At 37.9% G+C, this 23,180-nt stretch overlaps 1 protein-coding gene across 14 annotated transcripts; it reads left to right on the top strand.

Moving 5' to 3' along the window:
• The first annotated feature begins 25 nt into the window (after positions 1 to 25).
• Positions 26 to 21,886, top strand: DRAM2 (DNA damage regulated autophagy modulator 2). Of its 14 annotated transcripts, XM_055339455.1 has the most exons (10): positions 1,314 to 1,437; positions 2,488 to 2,557; positions 5,193 to 5,278; positions 6,322 to 6,466; positions 10,568 to 10,635; positions 12,278 to 12,417; positions 18,493 to 18,670; positions 19,166 to 19,248; positions 20,678 to 20,770; positions 21,521 to 21,886. In XM_055339455.1, the coding sequence occupies exons 4-10, from the start codon at positions 6,336 to 6,338 to the stop codon at positions 21,626 to 21,628; spliced, it is 801 nt and encodes a 266-aa protein (XP_055195430.1). In that variant the 5' UTR covers positions 1,314 to 1,437; positions 2,488 to 2,557; positions 5,193 to 5,278; positions 6,322 to 6,335; the 3' UTR covers positions 21,629 to 21,886. The 14 variants fall into 14 exon arrangements, with proteins under 14 accessions (XP_055195435.1, XP_055195432.1, XP_055195436.1 ...); XM_055339456.1 differs by lacking the exon at positions 5,193 to 5,278 and having other exon boundaries at positions 6,325 to 6,466; XM_055339453.1 differs by lacking the exon at positions 5,193 to 5,278.
• Positions 21,887 to 23,180: the final 1,294 nt, after the last annotated feature.

Below are 23,180 nucleotides of genomic sequence, written 5' to 3'. Positions count from 1 at the left end.
CCCTCGGGGTGGGGGTGGGGGAGCGCGCCGGGGAGCGCGCCGGGGAGCGCGCTCCTCGGGGGTGGTGCCCCGGCCCGGCCCGGCCGCTCGGGAGCGCGCCCTGTGCTCCACCCCGCGTCCGTCCCGCCCGCGGGCTTGGGACGCGGCCCGCACCGGCGCGGCGGGCGAGCAAGGTAGGCCGAATAGCGGGCGAGGCCGGCCTCAGCGCCCGGGGGCGGTGCGGGTGGAGGACCGCGGACGGACGGGCGGGCGGGGCACGGGGGCCGGCGGGCAGCGCGAGGCGCGTGGCGGGGGCCCTGCCTCACCGGACCGCACGGTGCGGGGCGCGGGAGAGGCGCCCGCTGGGGGCCAGAGCGCGGACGGGCTGGGGCACCTGGAGGGCGGGCGGCCGCGGGCTGGGGGCACCTGGAGGGCGGGCAGGCGCGGGCTAGAGGCACCTGGAGGGCGGGCAGGCAGGCGCGGGCTGGGGGCACCTGGAGGGCGGACGGGCAGGTGCGGGCTTGGGGGACCTGGAGGGCGGGCAGGTGCGGTTGGGTCGGCTCTCCGCGCCTCCCCGTCGCCTGCCCATCCTGCAGCCTCCCGGCTCCTTTCGCGTCCTCTTCACCCCCCGGCGCGCGGGCAGGGCCAGGCTCCGCCCCCCGCATCCTTTCCTGGGCCTCAGGCAGAGCCCGGCGGAAATCCGCGTCCCGGGGCTTTGGCAAATAATGCCTTGGTTTTGTTTTAAACGGCTACCAAGAACCGTCGCCCCAGTCCCAGAAAAACTGCGGTTAGGTACGCGTTGCAGTTTTCACTGCTGGGCTCGGATTCCTTGGCAAAGGGATTGGGGGCAGATTTGAAGCTGAGACCTGCGGTGATCTTGTGTTTATCTGAAGCTCATCTACGTGGACTGAGGGGTCTGTGGGTCCAAGGCAGAAAGCCTAATGCTGCTCTTTTGCATCCTCACTCTGTGCTTTCTTTACGTTAGGATACATTTGAAAACCAGAAAACACACCGGGGAAATGATTGGTCCAGTTCCCCCAAATTTTAATTTTATAAATCAGTCCGCAAAGGCAGTTCTGTAGTTCTTGTGACATCATCAGATTTTAACCCATTTGATCCAATTTACTAAAAAAAAGTTACTTAATCTTCTAGACTCTTTAGGATTAACAATTACAAGAATATCACATTTGTCAGAAGACCAAGTTAGACTTAAGAAAAATAACTGTTTTCTCTTATGCTTTCTTTGGGCCTTATGGTTCTGTGGATTTTTTATAAAGAGTTTAGGGCTTTCTTCACGTGGAATATCCAGAATTTACTTTCTTATTGTTTTTTAGCAGTCACCACGTAGAGGGGACAGTATTAAGGAATTCCTATTACCAGTGCCATTCAAATATTTGTGAAATTTAAGAATTGTAACTGCAGTTCTGATTTCATGGATCTTCAAAGAAAGCAGGGAAGGTAGGTGAGAGATGCAAGAATATTTCGTTAAGCACTCTTACTACTGTATGAAGGTTATTCCTGCATATTTTCAAAGGTTTCTTAAATTATTAACCATTAAAATTTTAACTTTGTTTGCTTGGCAGTTAGCCAGCCTTACTTCCAGCTTTCAACTATGAAAATGCATGGGCATAAGAGTCTTTTCTCATCAAGTCAGTGCGCTTAAATTTTTCAGTTGTCATTAGCATACTGGTAAATCATTTCAAGCCTTGCTTCTCTCCTAAACTGTTTAAACAATAAGAACCCTCAAAGCCTGAGGAGATAGGAATCCCAGATGATTCATACATGCAAAGAAGTAAGTGTTGTTCTGGATCCCTGTGGCTAGTTACAGTTGTACAGAATTGGTAAATCTAGCTGTCATTGTTATATTGTATGCTTTTTCTGTTCTACTCTAGGAAAAAACCCTTTGAGATAGCTACTTTACAAATCAGAATACTGTAACTCAGAGCTTAGTAACTTTTCTAAAATCATACAGCTGGGACTTGATAAAGCTAGGATTTGCAGTTGGGTAAAGCTGATCACATAGCTGTGTTCTTTCCGTTGCACCACATGGACTAGTTAATGTTTTATTTTGCCTAATCTATCCTTCTTTCCTCATTTTTGTCTTTCCTTCCATAGGAAATTTCAGTGTTTTCCCTTTTATCTTTTTTGAGATCAGCAAAAGGTGTCTATTGTGAGAAAGGGTAGGAAAATTGATATCCTAGATTTAAAATAGTACTTAGTTTCAGATGGTACATTATTTTAAAGCACACTGGTACACTTAACCTGATGAGCACCAGGTGTTGTATGGAAGTGTTGAATCACTGTATCGTACACCTGAAACTGATATAACCCTGTATGTTCACCAAACTAATTTAAAAAAACACACAAGTATTGACTCTAAAAAAAATAGCTTATTAACAATTCTATAGCATAGTGTCCCACCCATGAACAAATATTGGTGCATTGACTTGAAATTGTCCATGTTTAAAAGAATGTGGTTTGAAACGTTCTTATTTTCTTTGTATGTAGATTTCAGGATTTAAAAAGGTGCAGGTTTATGGAGATTTGAAGACCAATATTTTATGAACTTGTAAAACAGGTAATTCATCTCTTACAGTCTAAAAGAGAAACAGCCATTTACTGATCATCTGTGACAGTATTTTACATATGGTTCTTGCATAAACCTTGGAGTATGTACTGTTTTAGACCATTTAACAGTACTAAGAGCTACCCCTTATTATGTATCAGTAATGTGTTTCTTTACTTGTGCTGTCATGCAATCCCTGTAATAGCTGTTCAGCATAGACCAATAGGACTTTTCCATGATAATGGGAATGTTCTATATGTTCACCATCCTTTAGTGGTAGCCACTAGACACATGTGGCTTTTGAGGACTTGACATATGGCTAGTATGACTGAATGACGGAATTTTTAAGTTTTGTTTTAGCCAATTGAACTTTTAGTTTAAATAGCCATGTGTGGCTAGAGGATACTGTTTGGGACTTATGGTTACTCTAAGGTCTTAGAATCTGGATAACCTGGGAAAATGGCAATATTGTTTACTGAAATAGAAAAATCATGAACCTTTTTGGAGTTTAAGAGGATTTGTTTTTGGCTGTTTGTTCATTCAGAAAATATTTAGTGAGTACTATGGGCAAGGCCCTCTATTGTGTATAGGTAGTAGAGTCTCTCATCAAGGATTTTATCCACTTAAGACCTTTTCCTTATTTATCATACTGTAGAAGACAGTAAGTCATAAGAGATGTGCAAATCAAGTGTTCTTAGAGGAAGGAATGCTTATTTACAGATGCAAAGAGATTAGGGAAGGTCATGTGTGGAAGAAGATATATTTGAGCTCGATTTTAAAGACTAGGAAGGATGTGGGCATACAACAATGGTTAAAGGAGGAAGAGGCTATGCTTCTGGCAGTGAGGTGGACACAAATGTTTTGAAAATTCCTTTTGCCAAAATACCTAAATGCTGGATAAATTATATTAGCCTTTAAAATGCATTGCAGGCCTGTAGAACAGAAAGGGAAATCCCCAGGCCTAAAAGGTCAAAAAAGAGTAGAAATCAGAGTAATAAACTAGCAGAGTGTCTTCTTGTTTGGCTGGTAGCAGAAGTAAAGCACAATTAAGGACAGGTGGTAGGTTTCCTCTTGCTCACCACCCAAGGTAGAAAGAGAATTCATACCCCTTTGACCTCCCAGGTATATAACTCCAAGAGGCACCATTCACGTGGTAGTTTGTATAAATGTGTTTCAGGGAGTGATTTTTTCGTAAAAGTTAAACAGGAGTATTTCTACTTGAAATTGTACAACCCATGGCCTTGAAGAACCACCTTCCTCCAAATGTGACCGGGATCCTCAAAAATCTACTCAGTGAAAGGAGGGCTAGGAAAAGTATCTCCTTCCTGGCAAAGGGGGATCACAAAGAAATGTGTTTATTTTCACCTAGATCCAGGTCAGGGAGTAAAGCTACCCCTTGAGAACTTGAAACTACAGAGTCTGGTACCACTCAGATTCGGGGTTCAAATGTACATATCTGCATGGTCTAAAAAAACCTGGAAGTTAGGAAATTAAAGTTGGCCCGGGTTGGTAATATGCCAGAGTGCCTGATAAAAATATAGACCTTCCCTGGAATGATTTACCCTTAAAACCAAGCCTTTTAGAATACTCCCAATTAAAATTGTCCTAATACAAGTTTATAGTCAAAAGCTATAAAACAGGTGCAAGGGATCCCTGGGTGGCGCAGCGGTTTGGTGCCTGCCTTTGGCCCAGGGCGCGATCCTGGAGACCCGGGATCGAATCCCACATCGGGCTCCCGGTGCATGGAGCCTGCTTCTCCCTCTGCCTATGTCTCTCTCTCTCTCTCTCTCTCTCTCTCTCTCTCTCTATCATAAATAAATAAAAATTAAAAAAAAAATAAAAATAAAACAGGTGCAAGGGTTAGTGAAATCAACAATATGAAAGTAGATTCCTCTAAGGATATTATGTTAGAATTATACAAAACAAATTAAAATAATGTTCAAAGAAAGAAGAATTAAAGATTTTAGAAGTAAATAAAAATTTATAGAAATTGAGAATTATTGTCCCAGGAACTTATGCCAGGGAAAGCACTATAGGAATGTGGCAAGGAATTGCCATGTTTAATCCAATGAAGAAGGGACGCCTGGGTGGCTCAGTGGTTTAGTGCCGCCTTCAGCCCAGGGCGTGATCCTGGAGACCAGGGATCGAGTCCCGCATCCCCGCTCCCTGCGCAGAGCCTGCTTCTCCCTCTGCCTGTGTCTCTAGCGCTCTCTCTCTCTCTCTCTCTCTCTCTCTCTCTTGGTCTCTCATGAATAAATAAATAAAATCTTTAATAAATAAATAAAGATACATATTTAGCAACAAGTCAGATGATCAAAGTAAATGACAAGCGTAAGTCAAAAATGGCTGACCACAACAAAAAAAATTTTTCTTATAAAGTTCACAGGAAATATTCAGTTTCTGTCCATCAAACTATGAGAAGATAGTCCTCCAAACATGATATTATTTCCACATGCATAGGGGTAATTTCTTAAAATTTGAAGGTATTTCTGTATTTTTAAAAATTAAGTGCATTCAGATACATTAGCGTTTCCAAATTCACTTATGGTTACTTAATAACATCCTCAGTCTGGAATTTAAGAGAGAAGGTGGTGATGTGTGATATGTGTATACTTAGACGCTCTTTTTCTTTCCCCTCTTATGTTAGGAGCTAGAAATATAACAAAACAGCTGGTTCCTGCTCTGTCAGAACCTAGCTTCGTGAGGAAGATAAAACCAAGCAAACAAGCAACAGTTAAGTGAGATGAATGCCCTGATTGAGGAAGTAAAGGGTGCTCTTGGAAACAAAGTAGAGACACTCAGCTGAAGCCAGAAGAGTCGGTATTTGAAAATATATAGGAGTTAATAGGTGGTAGTGGGGCTGGAGGGTGATAGCATGGTGTCTGTTACCCAGACAGCAGTATGCATGAAGGTCTGCGAGTGTACAAGAGAGCTTGACACATTTAAACATATATAGCAGTATAGCATAGTGATTGGTGTTGGAACAGGACTGCCTGAGTTTTAATTCTGTCTCTACTAAGTCCCAGCCCTGTGACTTTGGACAGTTCTCTTAACCTCTGTAACTCTGTTGTGAGAAGTAAATGAGCGTGTATTTAAGGCGCTTAGCACGTGCTGACAGAGAATAGACTCTGTGTTTGCTTTTGTTAATGGTGATGAAGATGAGAGCTAGAGCATGGAATTGGGAACAGAGAAGTAGCCAGAGATGAATTACCAAAAGGTGAGTAGAGATCAGACGATTCAAAGACCTTATAGACTAAGTTAAGGAGGAAAGACAATTTATAAGGGCACAGGGAGGCCCTGAAAGAGTCTCTGTAGGAGAACAGGTGGTCAGATTGGTATTTCAGAATTAGAAGGATCACCCTGGTTTTAGGGTGGAGTCTAGATGGGTTGTGGTCCACCCTAGAAAAGGACCATTTGGGAGATTATAATAATAATCTGGAGAAGAAAAGATGATGTTTTAGGTAGAGTAGTGGTAATGGAGATGGACAGAAGGGGTAGATTTGAAGGAAATTTAGGAGGTTGAATAAACAGTACTAACTACTAGATTATGTGTGTAAAGCTGGAGGAGAAAAAATATTTCTGGGTATGGCAGTGGGTGAAGCTTGGTTCCATTTACTGAGAAATTGAAAACAACCAGGTGTTAGTAGATGGTGTGGGGGATGATTTCAGAAGTGGAACAGCTCATGGTGATGAGTATAAAAGATTGTGGGAGTGGATGGCTAAAGTAGGAGATTAAATACTTGTGAATAATCTCTAATTTGTTTTTTCCACCTCAGAAGACCTGTTTGAGATGTGGTGGTTTCAGCAAGGTCTCAGTTTCCTCCCTTCTGCCCTAGTAATTTGGACAGCTGCTGCTTTCATATTTTCGTACATTACGGCCATAACACTTCACCATGTTGACCCTGCTTTGCCTTATATCAGGTCAGTGAAACATATTCTTTCATAGGAGGCTGTTTACATATCATTCACATTTTAACATCGAAGCAAACATTGCATGTTAACATTTTAAAATTCAGATTTTTTTTGCCATTACACCAAAAAAGAATATAAAGAGGAAGTTACATTTGGCTCTTTCCATGTTATAGAGGAAGGTGGGGTAAAAACAGCGGTAAGATTCACTTAGTGAATTACGACACTTTAAGGGCCTTGTCTTCTAAATAAGTATTTGAGGTTGTCTCAGAAGATAAAAGTGAATATGGTCTCACTCATATGCAGAATGTAAGAAATAGTGCAGAGGACCATAAGGGAAGGAGGGGAAACTGAGTGGGGAAAAATCAGAGTGAAAGACAAACCATGAGAGACTCTTAACTCTGGGAAACAAACTGAGGGTTACTCAGTGGGCGGATGGGGTAACTGGGTGACTAGCTTTAAGGAGGGCCCATGATGTGATGAGTGCTAGGTATTATATGCAACTGGCAAATTATTGAAAACTACATTGGAAAATAATGATGTACATATATGTATGTCAGCAAACTGAAATTTAAAAAGATTGAAGTGGAATTATTCAAAAAATGCTGCAAACAACAGTAATAAGATTATAAGATAATGATAATGACAACTATTTTTCGATCTACTTACTGTGCACAAAATAATGTTCTAAGCATTCTTCAGGTGAGGAATACTTGAAACCTTACGACTACCCTTTGAAGTAAGAATTATTATTTTGAGAGAGGGCCACATGACTTAGTGAGTGATGGAACCAAAATGCAATTTGTCTGGGCAATTTGACTCTAGAGACTCTACTCTTAATCTTTATGACATATTATCTAGATCTTTCTGGCAAATTAAGTATCAGAATTTATCAGGGATCCCTGGGTGGTGCAGCGGTTTGGCGCCTGCCTTTGGCCCAGGGCGCGATCCTGGAGACCCGGGATCGAATCCCACGTCGGGCTTCCGGTGCGTGGAGCCTGCTTCTCCCTCTGCCTGTGTCTCTGCCTCTCTCTCTCTCTCTCTGTAGGACTATCGTAAATAAATAAAAATTAAAAAAAAAAAAGTTAAAAAAAATTAAAAAAAAAGAATTTATCAGTAATATTTTTGAAATTTCAAAACTAATAATGATGGAAGTATGGGTACTCAGTTGCTTGTGCTATGTTTGTAACTCTTTTTTTCCAATTTTAAAGACAATATATACTTACCCTAACAAATTTTAAACAATTATAAAAGTAAAACTGATTATAAAAGTAAAAAATGAAAGTCTGTTTCAACCCCTCTCCAGTTCCTTCCCATCCAGAGGTAATTAATGGTTTGGTTGATTGCCTTCCTTAGTTTGTTTTGTTGTTATAAGTTGTTTCATTTATTTATTTGTTTACATTCTGAAAAATAACCTCTCCAACACAGAAAATAATGAACTTTTAAAAGATGATAAACCAAGAGGCTATAAATTTATCTTTTTAGAATATTGAGAAAAGATCGAATGTTACCATTTACATTTGTTCCCACAATGGTATGGTATGGAGCAAAGGATATCAACAAATTTGGTACACTTTGGGAATATGTACAAAAACCAAAGATATTAAAAAAAAAAACCAAAGATACTTTAGAATTTAAGGTTCCAATTCTAGGAACAATATGGTGAATAATCGAATAATCACCCCTGATTACCACTTTGCTAGAGGAACATGTAGCTTAGGGAACCAGTTCATTCTTTAGTAACTTTTTAGAGAACATACATCTGTTATTCTGGAGTGTCTTTCAGCATTTTTCTTTCCCCTTTGAGAACTTGTCTGCTTTCACTTTAAAGTGCTTTTAATCATTTAAGAGGCCTTTGGGTTCTTTTTCAGAGTTTCAGTTCTCTGATGGTACTGCATGTGACTTTCTTATAGTACTGTAGACACTTCCTTCTCCGTCCCTCTCCTGCCCTTTTATTTTTCTGCTACTGACCTTATTATTATTACCCTGGGATCTTTTTCAACATTCTCATACATTTAAACTCAGAACTACTTAATTTTACTTCTCGCTCATTTCCTTCATCTGCAGAATGATTAAGTTAGACTAGATGCTTTGCAAAGTTCCTTTCAGTTCATAGACCTCATCTAAAAGGTTTGTTAATAGTCCCAAAAGACATAACCAAATGTTAATTTCACTCCAAAGACAATTTCAGTGCAAGTGTGCCTCAGGTGTTCTCTTAGTTGGTTTAAGTAGTGGATGCCTAGGGAGAATGCACAAGATGAGTATTAGGGCACGAGAACAAATTATTAGAATCTCTATGTATATTTTTTAATTTCAATATTTAAACTTATATAATAAATACATATATTTTGAAGTTACATAATCAGACTTTTTTTTTTTGATGGCAGGTATTCAAATAGTTTGATGACCACTGAGTTGGAGTGCTGTGCTGATGGGGTGATGGACTTGGCTCTTTTCACTTGTAGGCCAGTTTGTATCGGCCTGTTCCAGAGCCAAGGCAGGAACACACTTAACCATCTCGGAAATGTGTGCTTTTATTTCCTTATGGGATATTTGGAAACTCTAGTGTCTCTTGAAATACAGGTAGTCAAATTTTAGGAAATCTGAAAATTTTTTCTGATTAGAAGAATATATATTTACATTATTCTTGAAAATTTGATAGGTAGAGGAAACAAACAACAAAACCATAATCTCCACTCCCTGAAGATGATCAGTGTAACAAAATCTTCTGTTTCTAAAGATACATCTTAGAATCTGAAGGAGCAATCCTTAGAATTTATATGTGTTACTTTACTTTTCCTAAACCTAACCCAAATGTTCACCAGACCTTATTGATTCCTTACCAGACATGACTTTCCATCTCTTTTCTATTCTCATTACATCGCATTAGTTGAGATCTTTATTATCTCTTTCCTCTAGTACTTCAATTCATGGCCAAAGGCTTTATCTTTTTTATCTTTACTAGTTTGAGGGAAGGGAAAGAAACTAACATCTAATGGGTGTCTCCCCTGTGTCTGCTGCTGTGCTAGATCTTCACCTGTATTGTCAGTTTTGTTACCTCATGTTGAGCTGATGAGGCTGGGAGGGAATTAATAGCATAGCCTCATTTTGCAGATAAACAATAGTCATAGAGAGATGAAAGAGTACCCAAGGTTCCACAGTAAATGGTGGGTGGGCTGATGATCCGAATTTGTGTTTTCCATGCTGCCCTGAAACACAAACATATAAGTCAATGCATTCCAATACATTTTGATAAGTGATTTCAACAGAAGTCTGGACAGATGCTCTGTGAGTCCTCATTTTGCTAGAGGAGTTGGCCAAGGCTATGGGGGGGAGGAAAAATTGGTCTTGCATGGAAGCTCCAGGAGGGCAAGAGATTTATCTCATTTACTAACTACTATATTCCTGTCCCTAAAATGCTGTTGGGCACACAGTAGGTACTTGATAAATTTTCTTTTTTTTTTTTAATTTTTATTTATTTATTATAGTCATACAGAGAGAGAGAGAGAGAGAGAGGCAGAGACACAGGCAGAGGGAGAAGCAGGCTCCATGCACTGGGAGCCCGACGTGGAATTTGATCCCGGGTCTCCAGGATTGCGCCCTGGGCCAAAGGCAGGCACCAAACCGCTGTGCCACCCAGGGATCCCGTATTTTTTTTTTTTTAATTAACAGGAAATGAGTAGGTATTAATGGAATTATAGACAGGGTTAACAACAGATGAAAAAAGCTGAGTTGTGAAAGGACCTGGTTTAGGGAACATTCAGGTGAGACAGTTGAACATACCTGTCCAACTGATGGAAATCAGTAACACAGCCCTAACGTTCCCAGCATAGGGTAAAAAACAAAAAAATATTTTATTTTTTAAAATCAATTTCTATTGATTTCTGTTATGTGAAAAAGAAATAATTTCAACTGATAGGAGAAAAAAGTAAACAATGTAAGCACTGTGAGCTCAAACTGTCATGTTCTCATAAAATTATATGAATTAAACTTACAAATACATGAAAAGATATAGGATTTGAAATAACCCCTGTTATTTCTTATTCCTTAGTAAAAATACACATGTATGTCTAGTATGAGAAATCCACACACCTTCTTTTTTTTTTCTTTCAGTGATACTGGTACAGTAGCTCCAGAAAAATGCTTGTTTGGGGCAATGTTAAATATTGCTGCAGTTCTGTGTAAGTAATGAAAATTGTTTTAAAAATCAAAATTAATAGTGAAATTGGCCTTTCCTTCTTTAAACACTTGCGTGACTTGTTTTACTTTCTGGTTATACCTGAGGGAATGTTATCACTAAATTTTAATCACAGATGTTTCTTTTAAAAGAAAAGCAATTGCTAGAAATGCTAAATTATAGAAATAAATCTTTAAAAAATATCTATGAGGCTATTTTCCAAATAGAAGTTGTAAGGTATAACCAAATATTTCTTGAGACGTGAAGTGGATTTCACATGACCAGTAGAGGACAAAAAGCTATAAACCAACTGACCACAACTAACACCAACTAAATTCATTTAGGGTAAATAATTTAGAAGTTTTCAGAGTAGCATTGGAACCATGTTTTGTTTTGTTTTGTTTTAATTTTAAAGATTTTATTTATTTATTCAAGAGAGACAGAGAGAGAGAGACACAGAGACATAGGTATGCAGGGAGCCTGACATGGGACTTGATCTCGAGACTCCAGGATCACACCCTGGGCCGAAGGCAGGTGCTAAACTGCTGAGCCACCCAGGGATCCCCCATGGTTTTTTTTTTTGTTTGTTTGTTTGTTTTTGTTTTGTTTTGTTTTAAGATTTATTTATTTATTTATTCAGAGAGAGCGAAAGAGAGGCAGACACAGGCAGAGAGAGAAGCAGGCTCCATGCAGAGAGTCCGACGCGGAACTCGATCCCGGGCCCCCAAGATCACACCCCGGGCTGCAGGCGGCACTAAACCACTGCGCCACCGGGGCTGCCCCATGCTTTGGGTTTTGAAAAATGTTCTGTCACCAAAGGAATGAAATTCTACTGTATTTTGCATTCTTGTTCATTATTTATTTTTTGAATCAAACTTTTATTAATAATTTACTAAAATATTTTTCCAGCAATCATGATGGTTTTAAATATTTGCATTCTTCATATATTTATTATCTGCTTGGGTCAAAAATTGAAGTTAAGGAAATGAATGATTCAGTGCATAGAAGTTTATCTTATGACTAAAGTTTTCAAAAATATGTCTACAAAAGCATATCTGTTTTATTTTCTATACTTTTAAGTTCTTTGGCAATGTTTTTGCAATGGAAAATTTGATTTGACCCTTCCTTGACTAACAAGGATCGTAAAGTGAGTGTTTTTGTTTTTTTGTTTTCTGTGTAATTGACTGGTATATCTGATTCAGCCCTGTTGTAATAATTTGAAATAAAACTAAATGAGAGTGGGGCTAATAAATCATATTTTGGTGTTTTGGGTTTTTTTTTGGTCTGTTTTTTTTCCCCATATTTAACACCAATTACTTTAGACTTTAATGCTAATCATATAGAATATTTTGTTTTCTATAAAGTTTATCATTAGAGATTTTCCAAAAGCATCAAACTTACCTCTTAAATTTTATCCTAAATATTTATAAATGTGAGGCCCACAAGAGGCCAGAGATATTACTAGTTCCAAAATGCAACCTTAAATGTTCTTAAGGTCAACAGCTGTTCCTGTTGTTTTTTTTCTTTTCTTTCAAACCAACTTTGAAAGGAAGATTCATATTATGTGACCTTTGTTAACTCTTTATTGGCAACTTTATTCCCTGGTTACTTATTACTTTGTTGTCTTTTGGGTTATCTCTTCCCAGGCATTGCTACCATTTATGTTCGTTACAAGCAAGTTCAAGCTCTGAGTCCTGAAGAGACTCATATCATCAAATTAAACAAGGCTGGCCTTGTACTCGGATTACTGAGTTGTTTTGGACTTTCTGTTGTGGCAAATTTCCAGGTTTGTGTTTTAAACCAGCACAGGCATTTTCCTGAGGTTCATAAATTCATACATGTTAAAAAGGAAACCTGAAACATTCAGTTACACACTGTCACTGTTTTTTTTTGCCTTAGCAAAGTAGAGTCCCCTGCCTTTAAATGATTTGGCCATCTTTGAGATCATTACACATGCAATGAGAAAACTGCATTTTCGGTAAGCTCCTGAACACCTATAAATTATTCCGACCTTTTAAGGATTCACAGGCCTCTATTTATTAGACTCTTCATTACTACTTATTTGGAGATTACTCCAAGACCAGAGAGAATTGGTATAAATTATAAGTGACACAATTATAAATTTAAACTTTAAAAAAATATGTGGCTAGGGGTCGCCTGGCTGGCTCGTTTGGTAGAGCATGTGACTCTTGATCTCCAGGGTGTGAGTTCGAGCACCGTATTAGGTGTAGCAATTACTTAAAAATAAAGATATTTGGGAAAAAATTATACGTAATAAGTTACACTCATTTACCTATTTTACATTCTTGTTTAGATATTCCCATTGATCACCTTTATCTCTAGGTGCTGAGCCCCTCATATGCAGAAGTAGAGAGAGGATATGGAGCTTTTCCAGGTTTTTCTTAGGGAATTCTTAAAGTAGCAGGTCAACCTTCACAAATATTTGCAAACTCTTCACATACCTTTCTATTGACATTCTTTCAGATGAGTCTTTGGTAATAACAGTTGTATCCTGGGCATATGGGTGTTTTTTGATTAATATCTTTGCAGTCTTCAAAGTTTCAGTTTAGACATTTGATAGCCTATTTAGACATCTAATAATTATTTATACACACTCCTGCAGATACACATATAGAGGCATATTCATGCATCCACTGCACGTATTTTTGGCTGATGGCTTTTCTTCCACAATGATTTAAGGCTCAGAGACTGTCCATCTTTGAGCTCTCCCATTCCTTAAGTCCTTATTATCTTCTGCATCTAGCCAGTTGAAACAGTTAAAGAGAACATGCAGAAATCACACCTCCTTAACAACCTTGACGTGGCAGTGACTCACTTCATTCTATTAACATTTATTTGCTAGACACAAGAGGGGCTGGGAAGTGAAGTCTTACTGAGCATCAGTTCTTGGGGGTAACCGTGTACTATAGAAGGGACACAAAATTTTTGGTGGTTAGCTGTCCTTGACCCAAATAGTGTCCTGCCTTCACTCATCAATTTCTAAAGCTTAGTGTTAAAAATATGTTTTGGGGAATTTTTAGTATATGGCTGGTGATTCTTTGTTCTAGTTGTCCCTTTATCAATTTAACAGTATCTCTCATCACTGTATGTTAAAAATGAATCCCAAAGTGACCTCCATACTTAAGATGCTACCCCTATTACTAACTGGTATTTGTTTATACAGTCCAGTGAATTCCAATGGCAGTTCCTGGGCTACTCATGCACCCTTCTTTCTACCTTTTTTGCATTCACCTACAAAAACAGTTTATATACTTTTTTTTTTTTTTTTTTTTTACTGTTTTCCTTTCAGCTTTCATTCTAATTTACCTTCACCACAGGGGTCCTGGGCTTTGTAATTTTGAATCAAATTTCTTTTACTCTCTTGATCATATCTTTTCATGCAACTTTGGACCTTTTGAATTTCCTCTACATCCTTCACTGATGGCTTGATTGCTGGGCACTGTTTATAAGCAGACTCTGTAACAGCACCTCATGTCCTTCCTTCCTTTCTCATGTAAACTTTTACTGCCTGTTTTAAGTGGTGAGTGCATTGTTCCCTCCTCTTCCCACTTATCTCTTGCAGAAATTAACTCTAGTTCTAGAGTTTGACTTGGAAGAGAGTCTAGCACTGTGTTTTAATTTTTTAATTTTTATTTATTTTTATTTATTTATGATAGTCACACACAGAGAGAGAGAGAGAGAGGCAGAGACACAGGCAGAGGGAGAAGCAGGCTCCATGTATCGGGAGCCCGACGTGGGATTCGATCCTGGGTCGCCAGGATCGCACCTTGGGCCAAAGGCAGGCGCCAAACCGCTGCGCCACCCAGGGATCCCCTAGCACTGTGTTTTAAAGTAGCGACTTGTTGATTTTACCTCTTAAACATTTCTTGAAGATATCTGCTTCTCTACATTTCCATCTCTGCTTCTCTCCCTACCGTCTCCTTCTCAACCAGTTCAGACTTCATTATCTCTCACCTGGGCTACTGCGATAGCCTCCTAAATACTTCCTTTGTGTTCACTCTTACATCCCTTTCATTTAATACTGCAGCCAGTATACTCTTTTGGAATTATATATACATCTCACTCTGTTTCCCTGTACCCCTGCTTAAAGCTCTATAGCTCCAAAGTTCCATGAAAAGATGTAATAAGAGGGATCCCTGGGTGGCACAGCGGTTTGGCGCCTGCCTTTGGCCCAGGGCGCGATCCTGGAGACCCGGGATCGAATCCCACATTGGGCTCCGGGTGCACGGAGCCTGCTTCTCCCTCTGCCTATGTCTCTGCCTCTCTCTCTCTCTCTCTCTCTCTCTCTGTGACTATCATAAATAAATAAAAATTTAAAAAAAAGATGTAATAAGAGAGAAAAAGGAATTTGATAAACTACCAAGCTGCTTAATTAATTCAAAGGTCTTGCATGATCTAGCCACATGATCTACTTTTCCAGCCTTGTTCTGCATCATTCCTCCTCTTTTTTTTTGAAAGATTATTTCTTTATTCATGAGAGACAGAGAAGCAGAGACATAGGCAGAGGGAGAAGCAGGCTCCCCGGAAGGATCCCAATGTGGGACTCAATCCCAGACCCCTGAGCCAAAGGCAGACACTCAACCCCTGAGCCACCCAGGTGTCCCCATCATTCCCTCACTTAATGTCCTCCCCGTATATAGCACCGGAGTTTCTTTGTTCCTTAAATAAGACAAGTTTATATCACTCCATTTCACATGTTTCTTTTGTTGGACATTTCACAACCCCAAACCTAAATATATCTAGATGTCTTCAAGATCTCTACACAAACTACTTTCTCAGGGAGGTCTTCTCTGTGAATAGACTTGTTCCTATATAATTTGAGTTCTCTTTGTGTTCTCTAAGCCTCTGGAAACAAATTCTTCATAGCACTTACTAATTTTATATCTATGGTTTTTAAAGTTCTTAGTTGATCTATTTCTCCATAAGTTATAAGTACAGTGGTTTTGTTCACCATTTTATATTCAGCACCTAACATACTACTTCAAACAAACATGTTCTCATTGCTTAGTAACTTATTAAAGAAGCCAAAGAGACCTAATGAGGTTAGAAAAACTCTGACTTAAAAAATACAAATTTAATTTCTTTGAAAACAACCGTATATAATAGCATTCAGCAAAACAAACACATGGTAAGTGTCCTCGGTGCCTACTTAGAGGAATTTTTCCCTTCCTAGAAAATTTATCCTGGAGGAAACTTGGAAGGGTTAAATAAGCAGAAATCTGCATTAATTTTTAGGGTTACCATAACAAAATGCCATAAATTGAGTGTCTTATAATAATGGAAATTTGTTCTCTCAACGTTCAGAAGGCCAGAAATCTGAAACCAAGATGTTAGTAGGGATGTGTCCCTTTTGGGGACACAGGGAAAAACCTATTCCACGCCTCTTTTCTAGTTTCTGATGGCTACCAGTAATCCTTGTTATTGCATGGCTCATGGCAACATAACTATAATATGTGCCTCTCTTGTCACAAGCCATTCTTTCTTCCTATAAAATTTATCTTCAAGAAGACTTTGGATAGAGGATAAGTAAGCAGAAATTTAGTTCCTGAAGTTTCATCTACTGCTTTTAGGTAAAGATTACAGACCACTCAATATATAATTTATAAGTTCTTTATCAGACATTTGCTCCTGACCACACATATCTCTATGATTTTTCTTGTGTTTGTCAAAGAATCAGGTTGTCTTTGTTTTGTTAAAGGAGATATTTTTAAAGAGGATAAATAATGACTTTTGTACATGTGTCAAAGATTGTATTTAACTTCTTAATTAATGAGGGAAATGGTAGGTATTACAAATCAGCCCAAAAGAGAAGTCAAGGTACCACACATTTGTAGTCAGATAAGGAATGCTAAAATAAATTTATGATGCAAAACTGGTCATTATTCACAGAGTGATAATAACATTTAAAATGATGCAATTTGTATTTATATAGACATGGATTATTCACAGTACTATCAGTTTTCGATATTTTTTTAATAATGTTTTTATTTTATCTTTTTACTTTTATTTATTCAAGAGACACAAACAGAGAGAGAGAGAGACAGACAGAAACACAGGCAGAGGGAGAAGCAGGCTCCATGCAGGCAGCCCAGCGTGGCACTCAATCCTGGGTCTCCAGGATCACACCCTGGGCTTAAGGCGGCGCTAAACCGCTGAGCCACTTGGGCTGCCCAAGTTTTCAATATGTTAACTTCTGTCTCTGCACATAACTTCTATCATTACAGAAATTTTCTGTGAAAAATAGCTCGATGAAAGGCAAATCAAACTCCCATTTGTATAGAACCAGTCCCAGAGGCTCTAACATTCCACTGAAAGAATACTCTCTGGCCTATTTCAAGATCTTTTGCTGTTTTCCTGGTCTCTAAAATGATAAAATTGAATATGTAAGCAGTAGTACTGCCAGTTAAGACCAGTTTTAAATGCATTTATTTTAATTATAAAAATATAGAAGTAAGTGCTCTCCGTTCTTTATTTTTACTTTTTAATTCACGGGATTTTGTTGGGACTGTGTACTGATCACAGGTGGGCATCGATCAGGCTACTCTGTATTTAGCTTCATCAGTATATTTGAGAATATTTTTAAGGGGAAAAATTCACCCATATTCCTGCTTGTAGCCCTAAAATAGTTAATTTTATTTTTGCCTATATTTTCCAGCCTTTATCCATCCATATATGTAGATAAATTCCCATAAGAAGATAGATAATTTCATTTTATGTTTCACAGGTGCTGAATTTTCTTTCTTTGTTACCCAAAGTGTGTGCATTTTTTTCCCTTCCCAGCAGTCATAACTTATTGCCAGTTATAACACCCCAAACTGAATCAAAGCATCCCTTTCTTTCCAAAAGAAAACCAATGGCTTTGGCAAAAACATTGTTATCTTTTGCTTCTTTACACCAAAAACTTCTTATAAAGCTTCAATTAAAAAATCTGGGCTCTGTGTTTGTGAATTAGCACAGCCAATTGTAAAAGAAGGGACCCAAGCCCTAACCTCTCCCCTCGTTACCCTATCATACACTCTGTGCCAGGTGCTATACAGTGAATTCTCAACCAAATGAGATACAGGCTGCATCAGCTTCGAAAACTAGAGTGGTTCAACTGAAAATATTTGTAGAATTTTTGGAGAGCTACTGTTGTCACTTTTAAGCAGAGGGTATATGTGGTAAAAAATAAAATGTAAAAAAAAATAATAAAATGTAAATGGATATTGATAAGAGGTAAAGAAGAAAAAAGTGAGAATTTATGGTAATCCCCTGTATAATTTATCAAAACCAATCAATGAGAGCCAAGAGGGAATGAATGTTTTAATTTTTTGAGCCTTTAATTATATTTACATTAAATTAGATTTAAGTTGAAACTCGTTCCCTCCAGCTTCCTAACCATCCTGATCCTCCTTTGCCGTGTGCTTTTCTTTTTCTATAGACCTTATTACCATCTAACATATGATGGACTCTATTTATTTCTAAAGTTTGTTAGTTATTGTTTGTGCTTCTTCATTTGAATGTAAACTCTGAGGGCCAGATTTTTGTCTGTTTTGTTCACTGATACATCTGAGTACTTAGAACAGTGCTTGACACAGAAGAGGCACTGAAATAAACAGATTATTCAATGTGTAAATGAATAATTACTGTCATATTTTCAGTAGTGACATATGAACAATTTGTTAATCTGGTTTATATGGAGTACTCTAAGAATTGCTTCAGGAAATAATCTGTAGGATGCATAGTGCTTTTCCATTCAGTGATTGTCCTCTTGAAATCACTGGCTTGTGCTTTTAAATATTGTGTTGGCAATGTGTTTTGAGTTTCTGTTATTTACTTATTTCTTCTTTTTACCTCTCAGAAAACAGCCTTTTTCATTGTACATGTATGTGGAGCTGTGCTCACCTTTGGTATGGGCTCGTTATATATGTTCGTTCAGACCATCCTTTCCTACCAAATGCAGCCCAAAATACATGGCAAACAAGTCTTCTGGATCAGACTACTGGTGGTTATCTGGTGTGGAGTAAGTGCATTAAGCAGTATCCTTTGCTGTAAAATGTGGCTACACTTGGAAGGGAGTTGACTGTGAACGCTGTTGACATCTTATGGGTGAGATTCTTCGGTTAGTGACCCTAAATTAGAGGACTTGAAATCTGAAATTCACATTCTACATAGGACCTCGGTAATTGAGCTAGGAACAAAGATAACATTTAGCCTGATCGTACTCATTTCAGAGATATGAAGGATGGGTTAATGCCCTCCCTGAGAACAATTATGTAGAAGAATTTTAGGGTAGTACTGCCAATTGACAGTACAGTGGGAATGACTGTGCAAACCATTTCATAGTAATCCTCCAGGTTCATTTTCAATTTTCACTACAGCTGTATAATATCCAACCTTTAAGGAAATGGGTTTGGACCTTGGAAACAAACGTATTAGTAATCTTTGTGGACCTTTAAAGTTATTTTTATTTTAAATCTAATTTAAACTTACAGGTCTTCTCTGAGATTCTCCTTGACTTACTTTTTTTATAGTGCTGACTTGCTCATCACTTTTGTACAGTGGGAATTTTGGCACAGATATAGTACAGAAACTCCATTGGAATCCTGAGGACAAAGTAAGAACTTGGAATCTATAAAACTTAGTTTTATATTTAAGATGGCTATTTTGGGGGATCCCTGGGTGGCGCAGCGGTTTAGCGCCTGCCTTTGGCCCAGGGCGCGATCCTGGAGACCCGGGATCGAATCCCATGTCGGGCTCCTGGTGCATGGAGCCTGCTTCTCCCTCTGCCCGTGTCTCTGCCTCTCTCTCTCTCTCTCTCTCTGTGTGTGACTATCATAAATTAAAAAAAAAAAAAGATGGCTATTTTGGTTGATTTTGATGTATTTTTCATGTCATCACAAAAAACTTTTTCAGTAGAATAATCAATTTGTTAAATTAGGATTATTTTCTATGTATGATTGAGTTTATGTTGAACCACCTGTATTCTTCTGTCACGTTTGAACAGTGAACATTTTCAAGACACGAAGAAAATTGTGATGGCAAAGAGTTTTCTCAGAAATTGGCTCCCCTAAATATGGATGTCATGTATAACATACCCAACTGAGATCTTTTATTATTAGAATACTTATTTTCTGAATTATTATCCAGAAGTTTATTATTATGGACTCTGCATTTGGACACCGATATAGTGGATATCTGAATAGAGATAACTTCTTTGATCCTGAGGGGAAAAGGAGGAGAAGCATATACTAAATAGGTGATAAAATAAGTTCATCTGTTTTCACAAACCTCTCAGTGGCATTTCATTATGAATTATTTTAAAAGAATTAGCCTTGGATAGGGCATGTTTGTGAGAATGAAAGAATGAAATAATTTACTAGATTCTCTCAGTCATAATCCATGTATTATTTAATGCTCTAAAACTAAGTTTATCATGAACATTTTTTACTTAAACATTTTTAGTGTCATTTAATGAATCTTATGGCTGTGGGAAAGGCAGTAACTTTCCAATTATAGAGTAGAAGTTCTCCTGTTCTTGGTTCTTCAGATAGAAATTTTATTTGCTCTATTTGAAGTTACAATAGCTAGATCATTTAGAAGGACTTTCCTAATGTCTATCTTTAATTCTTGAGATATATTTAATAAATTAAAGGTTGTTTTGTTTTTTAGAAAGTTGTTATGAAATTAAATGTTAAATATAAATAAAATAAACTTTTTAAACCTTATTTTAAACAGTTTCATATTTATAGAAAAAATGTGAAAATAGTACAGAGGGTTCTATGTTATCAATATATTCTGTACCTACCCCTTTAATTAACATCTTTAATTAGTATGGCATGTTTATTACAATTAATAAATTCACATGGGTACGTTTTTGACAAAAGGCCATAGTAGATTAATATGTCCTTAATGTTTACCTATGGCCTTTGATTTTCAGAAGGCAGATTGTTGTATAGGTTTTATGGGTTTTTTATTTGACAGAAATTCTACTTCATTCAAATGAAATTTCACAGAACTCTTCTTTTTTTCCATTGTCCCTCAAGGGTTACGTGCTTCACATGATCACCACTGCAGCAGAATGGTCTATGTCATTCTCCTTCTTTGGTTTTTTCCTGACTTACATCCGTGATTTTCAGGTAAGAAAACACAGCATTAGATATACAGTCAAACTTCCCTCAGGTGGGATAAAAGAAATTAATTGCTATAGGCAAGTCTCCATCCTTTTTTGGAAATTAATTTCACAGGCAGCAATGCCAGAAGAGGAGATTCTCAGGTAAATCGTTTCTGGTTTGGGGAAGTAGTGTATCATTAGTAAGGTGTTCAGCCTTGAAAAGAGGATTGTAAAGCAAGTAAATTTGCAAAACTTTTTTTACAAATTTTCATCAACTCTGCCTGTGTTTACTTAGGCCAACCTCAACATTTAGTTTCACTGATTCCTTTTAAAAAACAAAGAAAAACGAAGAACTTCTGAGTAGAAAAGCTTGGTTTTCCTAACTGTTGGTACTATAGATGACACCTTTGGCAGTACGACATCTATCTCAATTTTGTTACTTATTAGAATTGATTTACATTTCCGGGGATCCCTGGGTGGCGCAGCGGTTTGGCGCCTGCCTTTGGCCCAGGGCGCGATCCTGGAGACCCGGGATCGAATCCCACATCGGGCTCCCGGTGCATGGAGCCTGCTTCTCCCTCTGCCTGTGTCTCTGCCTCTCTCTCTCTGTGTGACTATCATAAATAAATAAAAATTAAAAAAAAAATTTAAAGAATTGATTTACATTTCCAATCCCAAAAATATTCTTCAGAACATATTTAAGATGTGATGTCGAGGACATTGAAGATGTCTTTAAGGAATAAACATCTATATATAATTTTCTTTTCTGTTACAGAAAATTTCTTTACGTGTGGAAGCCAATTTACATGGATTAACCCTCTATGACACTGCTCCTTGCCCGGTTAACAATGAACGAACACGGCTACTTTCTAGAGATTTATGATGAAGGAATGAAATATATCTGTGATGATTATGATTCTCAGGGATTGGGGAAATGTTCATGAAAGTTCCTTATTCTGCTCCGACATTTTTAACCAGTTAATCAAGGTTGACAGTGATACTGATGAATACTGATAATCAAGAAATATAAACAAAGCCATTTGATAAGTTACTTTCAAGGCTATCTTCAAGAAGACCATGTAAAAACATTAATGCCTATACTTTTTTTTTAATCCCAGAAAATAAAGCCAAAGGACTACAACATTGTAGATTTTTTTCCTACTTTATTTAAAGAGAAGCAGCAAGAAATGTACCAAGCAGTCTACAAAATCTAGCCTTTCATATTTTCTAAAGCATTGTAAACTATGTTTTTTGGGAAGCACTTTTATAAGACATTTTCCAGGATCCCAGATCATCAGCGTTGCTCAGCAGCTCCTTTAGAATTAGGTTTTGAAGTAATAGTTTTACCATTTCAATACATTTCTTAAAGTCTATACAATATTTCCTTCTGGAATCCACTTATTAAAGGGAGCAGACCTGAATTCATGGAAGTACTTTCAGTACTTAAGATTTGCCCAAGTGATTCTGCAGGTATGGATTTGATTCCTGCCCCAAAGCCCAATACTGTACCAAGTGGTCTGTCACACATGCTTGCAATAGTTTCCTGAGGCTTAGTCTCTGAAATGAGATTTTAATCCCTATCACATGAGAGAAGTAATGATAGGTAGATTTATTCAATCGCATTTTACATAAAACAAGGATTAGTGCTCATAAATAAGGCTGAGTAGTTTGTGAATAACAGCAGATATGATTGATATAAATGACCACAAACTGCAGTTGAGTGTCTTAGACTTTCATTTATAGCAAATTACAATCATTTATAAGTAGTCTTGAATGGGCAGATATTAAGTCTTTTAAACAGGGTGTGATCTTTGTAGAACCCAAATTCTAAAGGACAAAAATCAGTCCAAAAAACCCCCTCCCCCCAAAAGTACAAAATAATCGTGATATAGTATCCACCAAAATGGTTTTTTCTCTCTCTGTCATGCAAATGATCAGATAGCTTCTGCTTGGATCCCTGTCTATACAGATAAAGAATGGTTTACAGATTCAGATAAAATTCAAAAGAAGAAAATGCTTATCCAGGAGGTGCTCAGGGACTGGTTCTCAAAAGAGTCATTGAAGAAGATTAACAAGGTTAATCATTTTAGAAGAAACAGTTCCATAGCCAAAATAAAAGGTGGTGAGAATAAGTTTGAAGTACAAAAAGGAGCACTTTTAAAGAAAAATGGATATATATATAGTAGAATCCAAGATCTCAATTAGGAATAAGTCGCTAGATACAGGACTGTGTAAATAATATTTCTGAAGACTTCTGAGCTAATAAGACAAAATGGAATAAAATACTGTTTACGTATAAGATTCAGCAGCAAACATGGGAGATATTTTAGTAAACATTGATTCATTGAAATCTGGCACCACTAGAAAAAACATTTGGATACAAACCATGAAAAATTTCTATCATGCCTCTGAAAATCATGGTGCAACCACACCTG

This window comes from Nyctereutes procyonoides, unplaced genomic scaffold (genome assembly GCF_905146905.1).
Source record: "Nyctereutes procyonoides isolate TBG_1078 unplaced genomic scaffold, NYPRO_anot_genome, whole genome shotgun sequence".
NCBI classification, from domain to species: Eukaryota; Metazoa; Chordata; class Mammalia; order Carnivora; family Canidae; genus Nyctereutes; species Nyctereutes procyonoides.
Note: the sequence above shows the minus strand (reverse complement) of the source record. Positions and strands in the feature narration are given on the sequence as shown.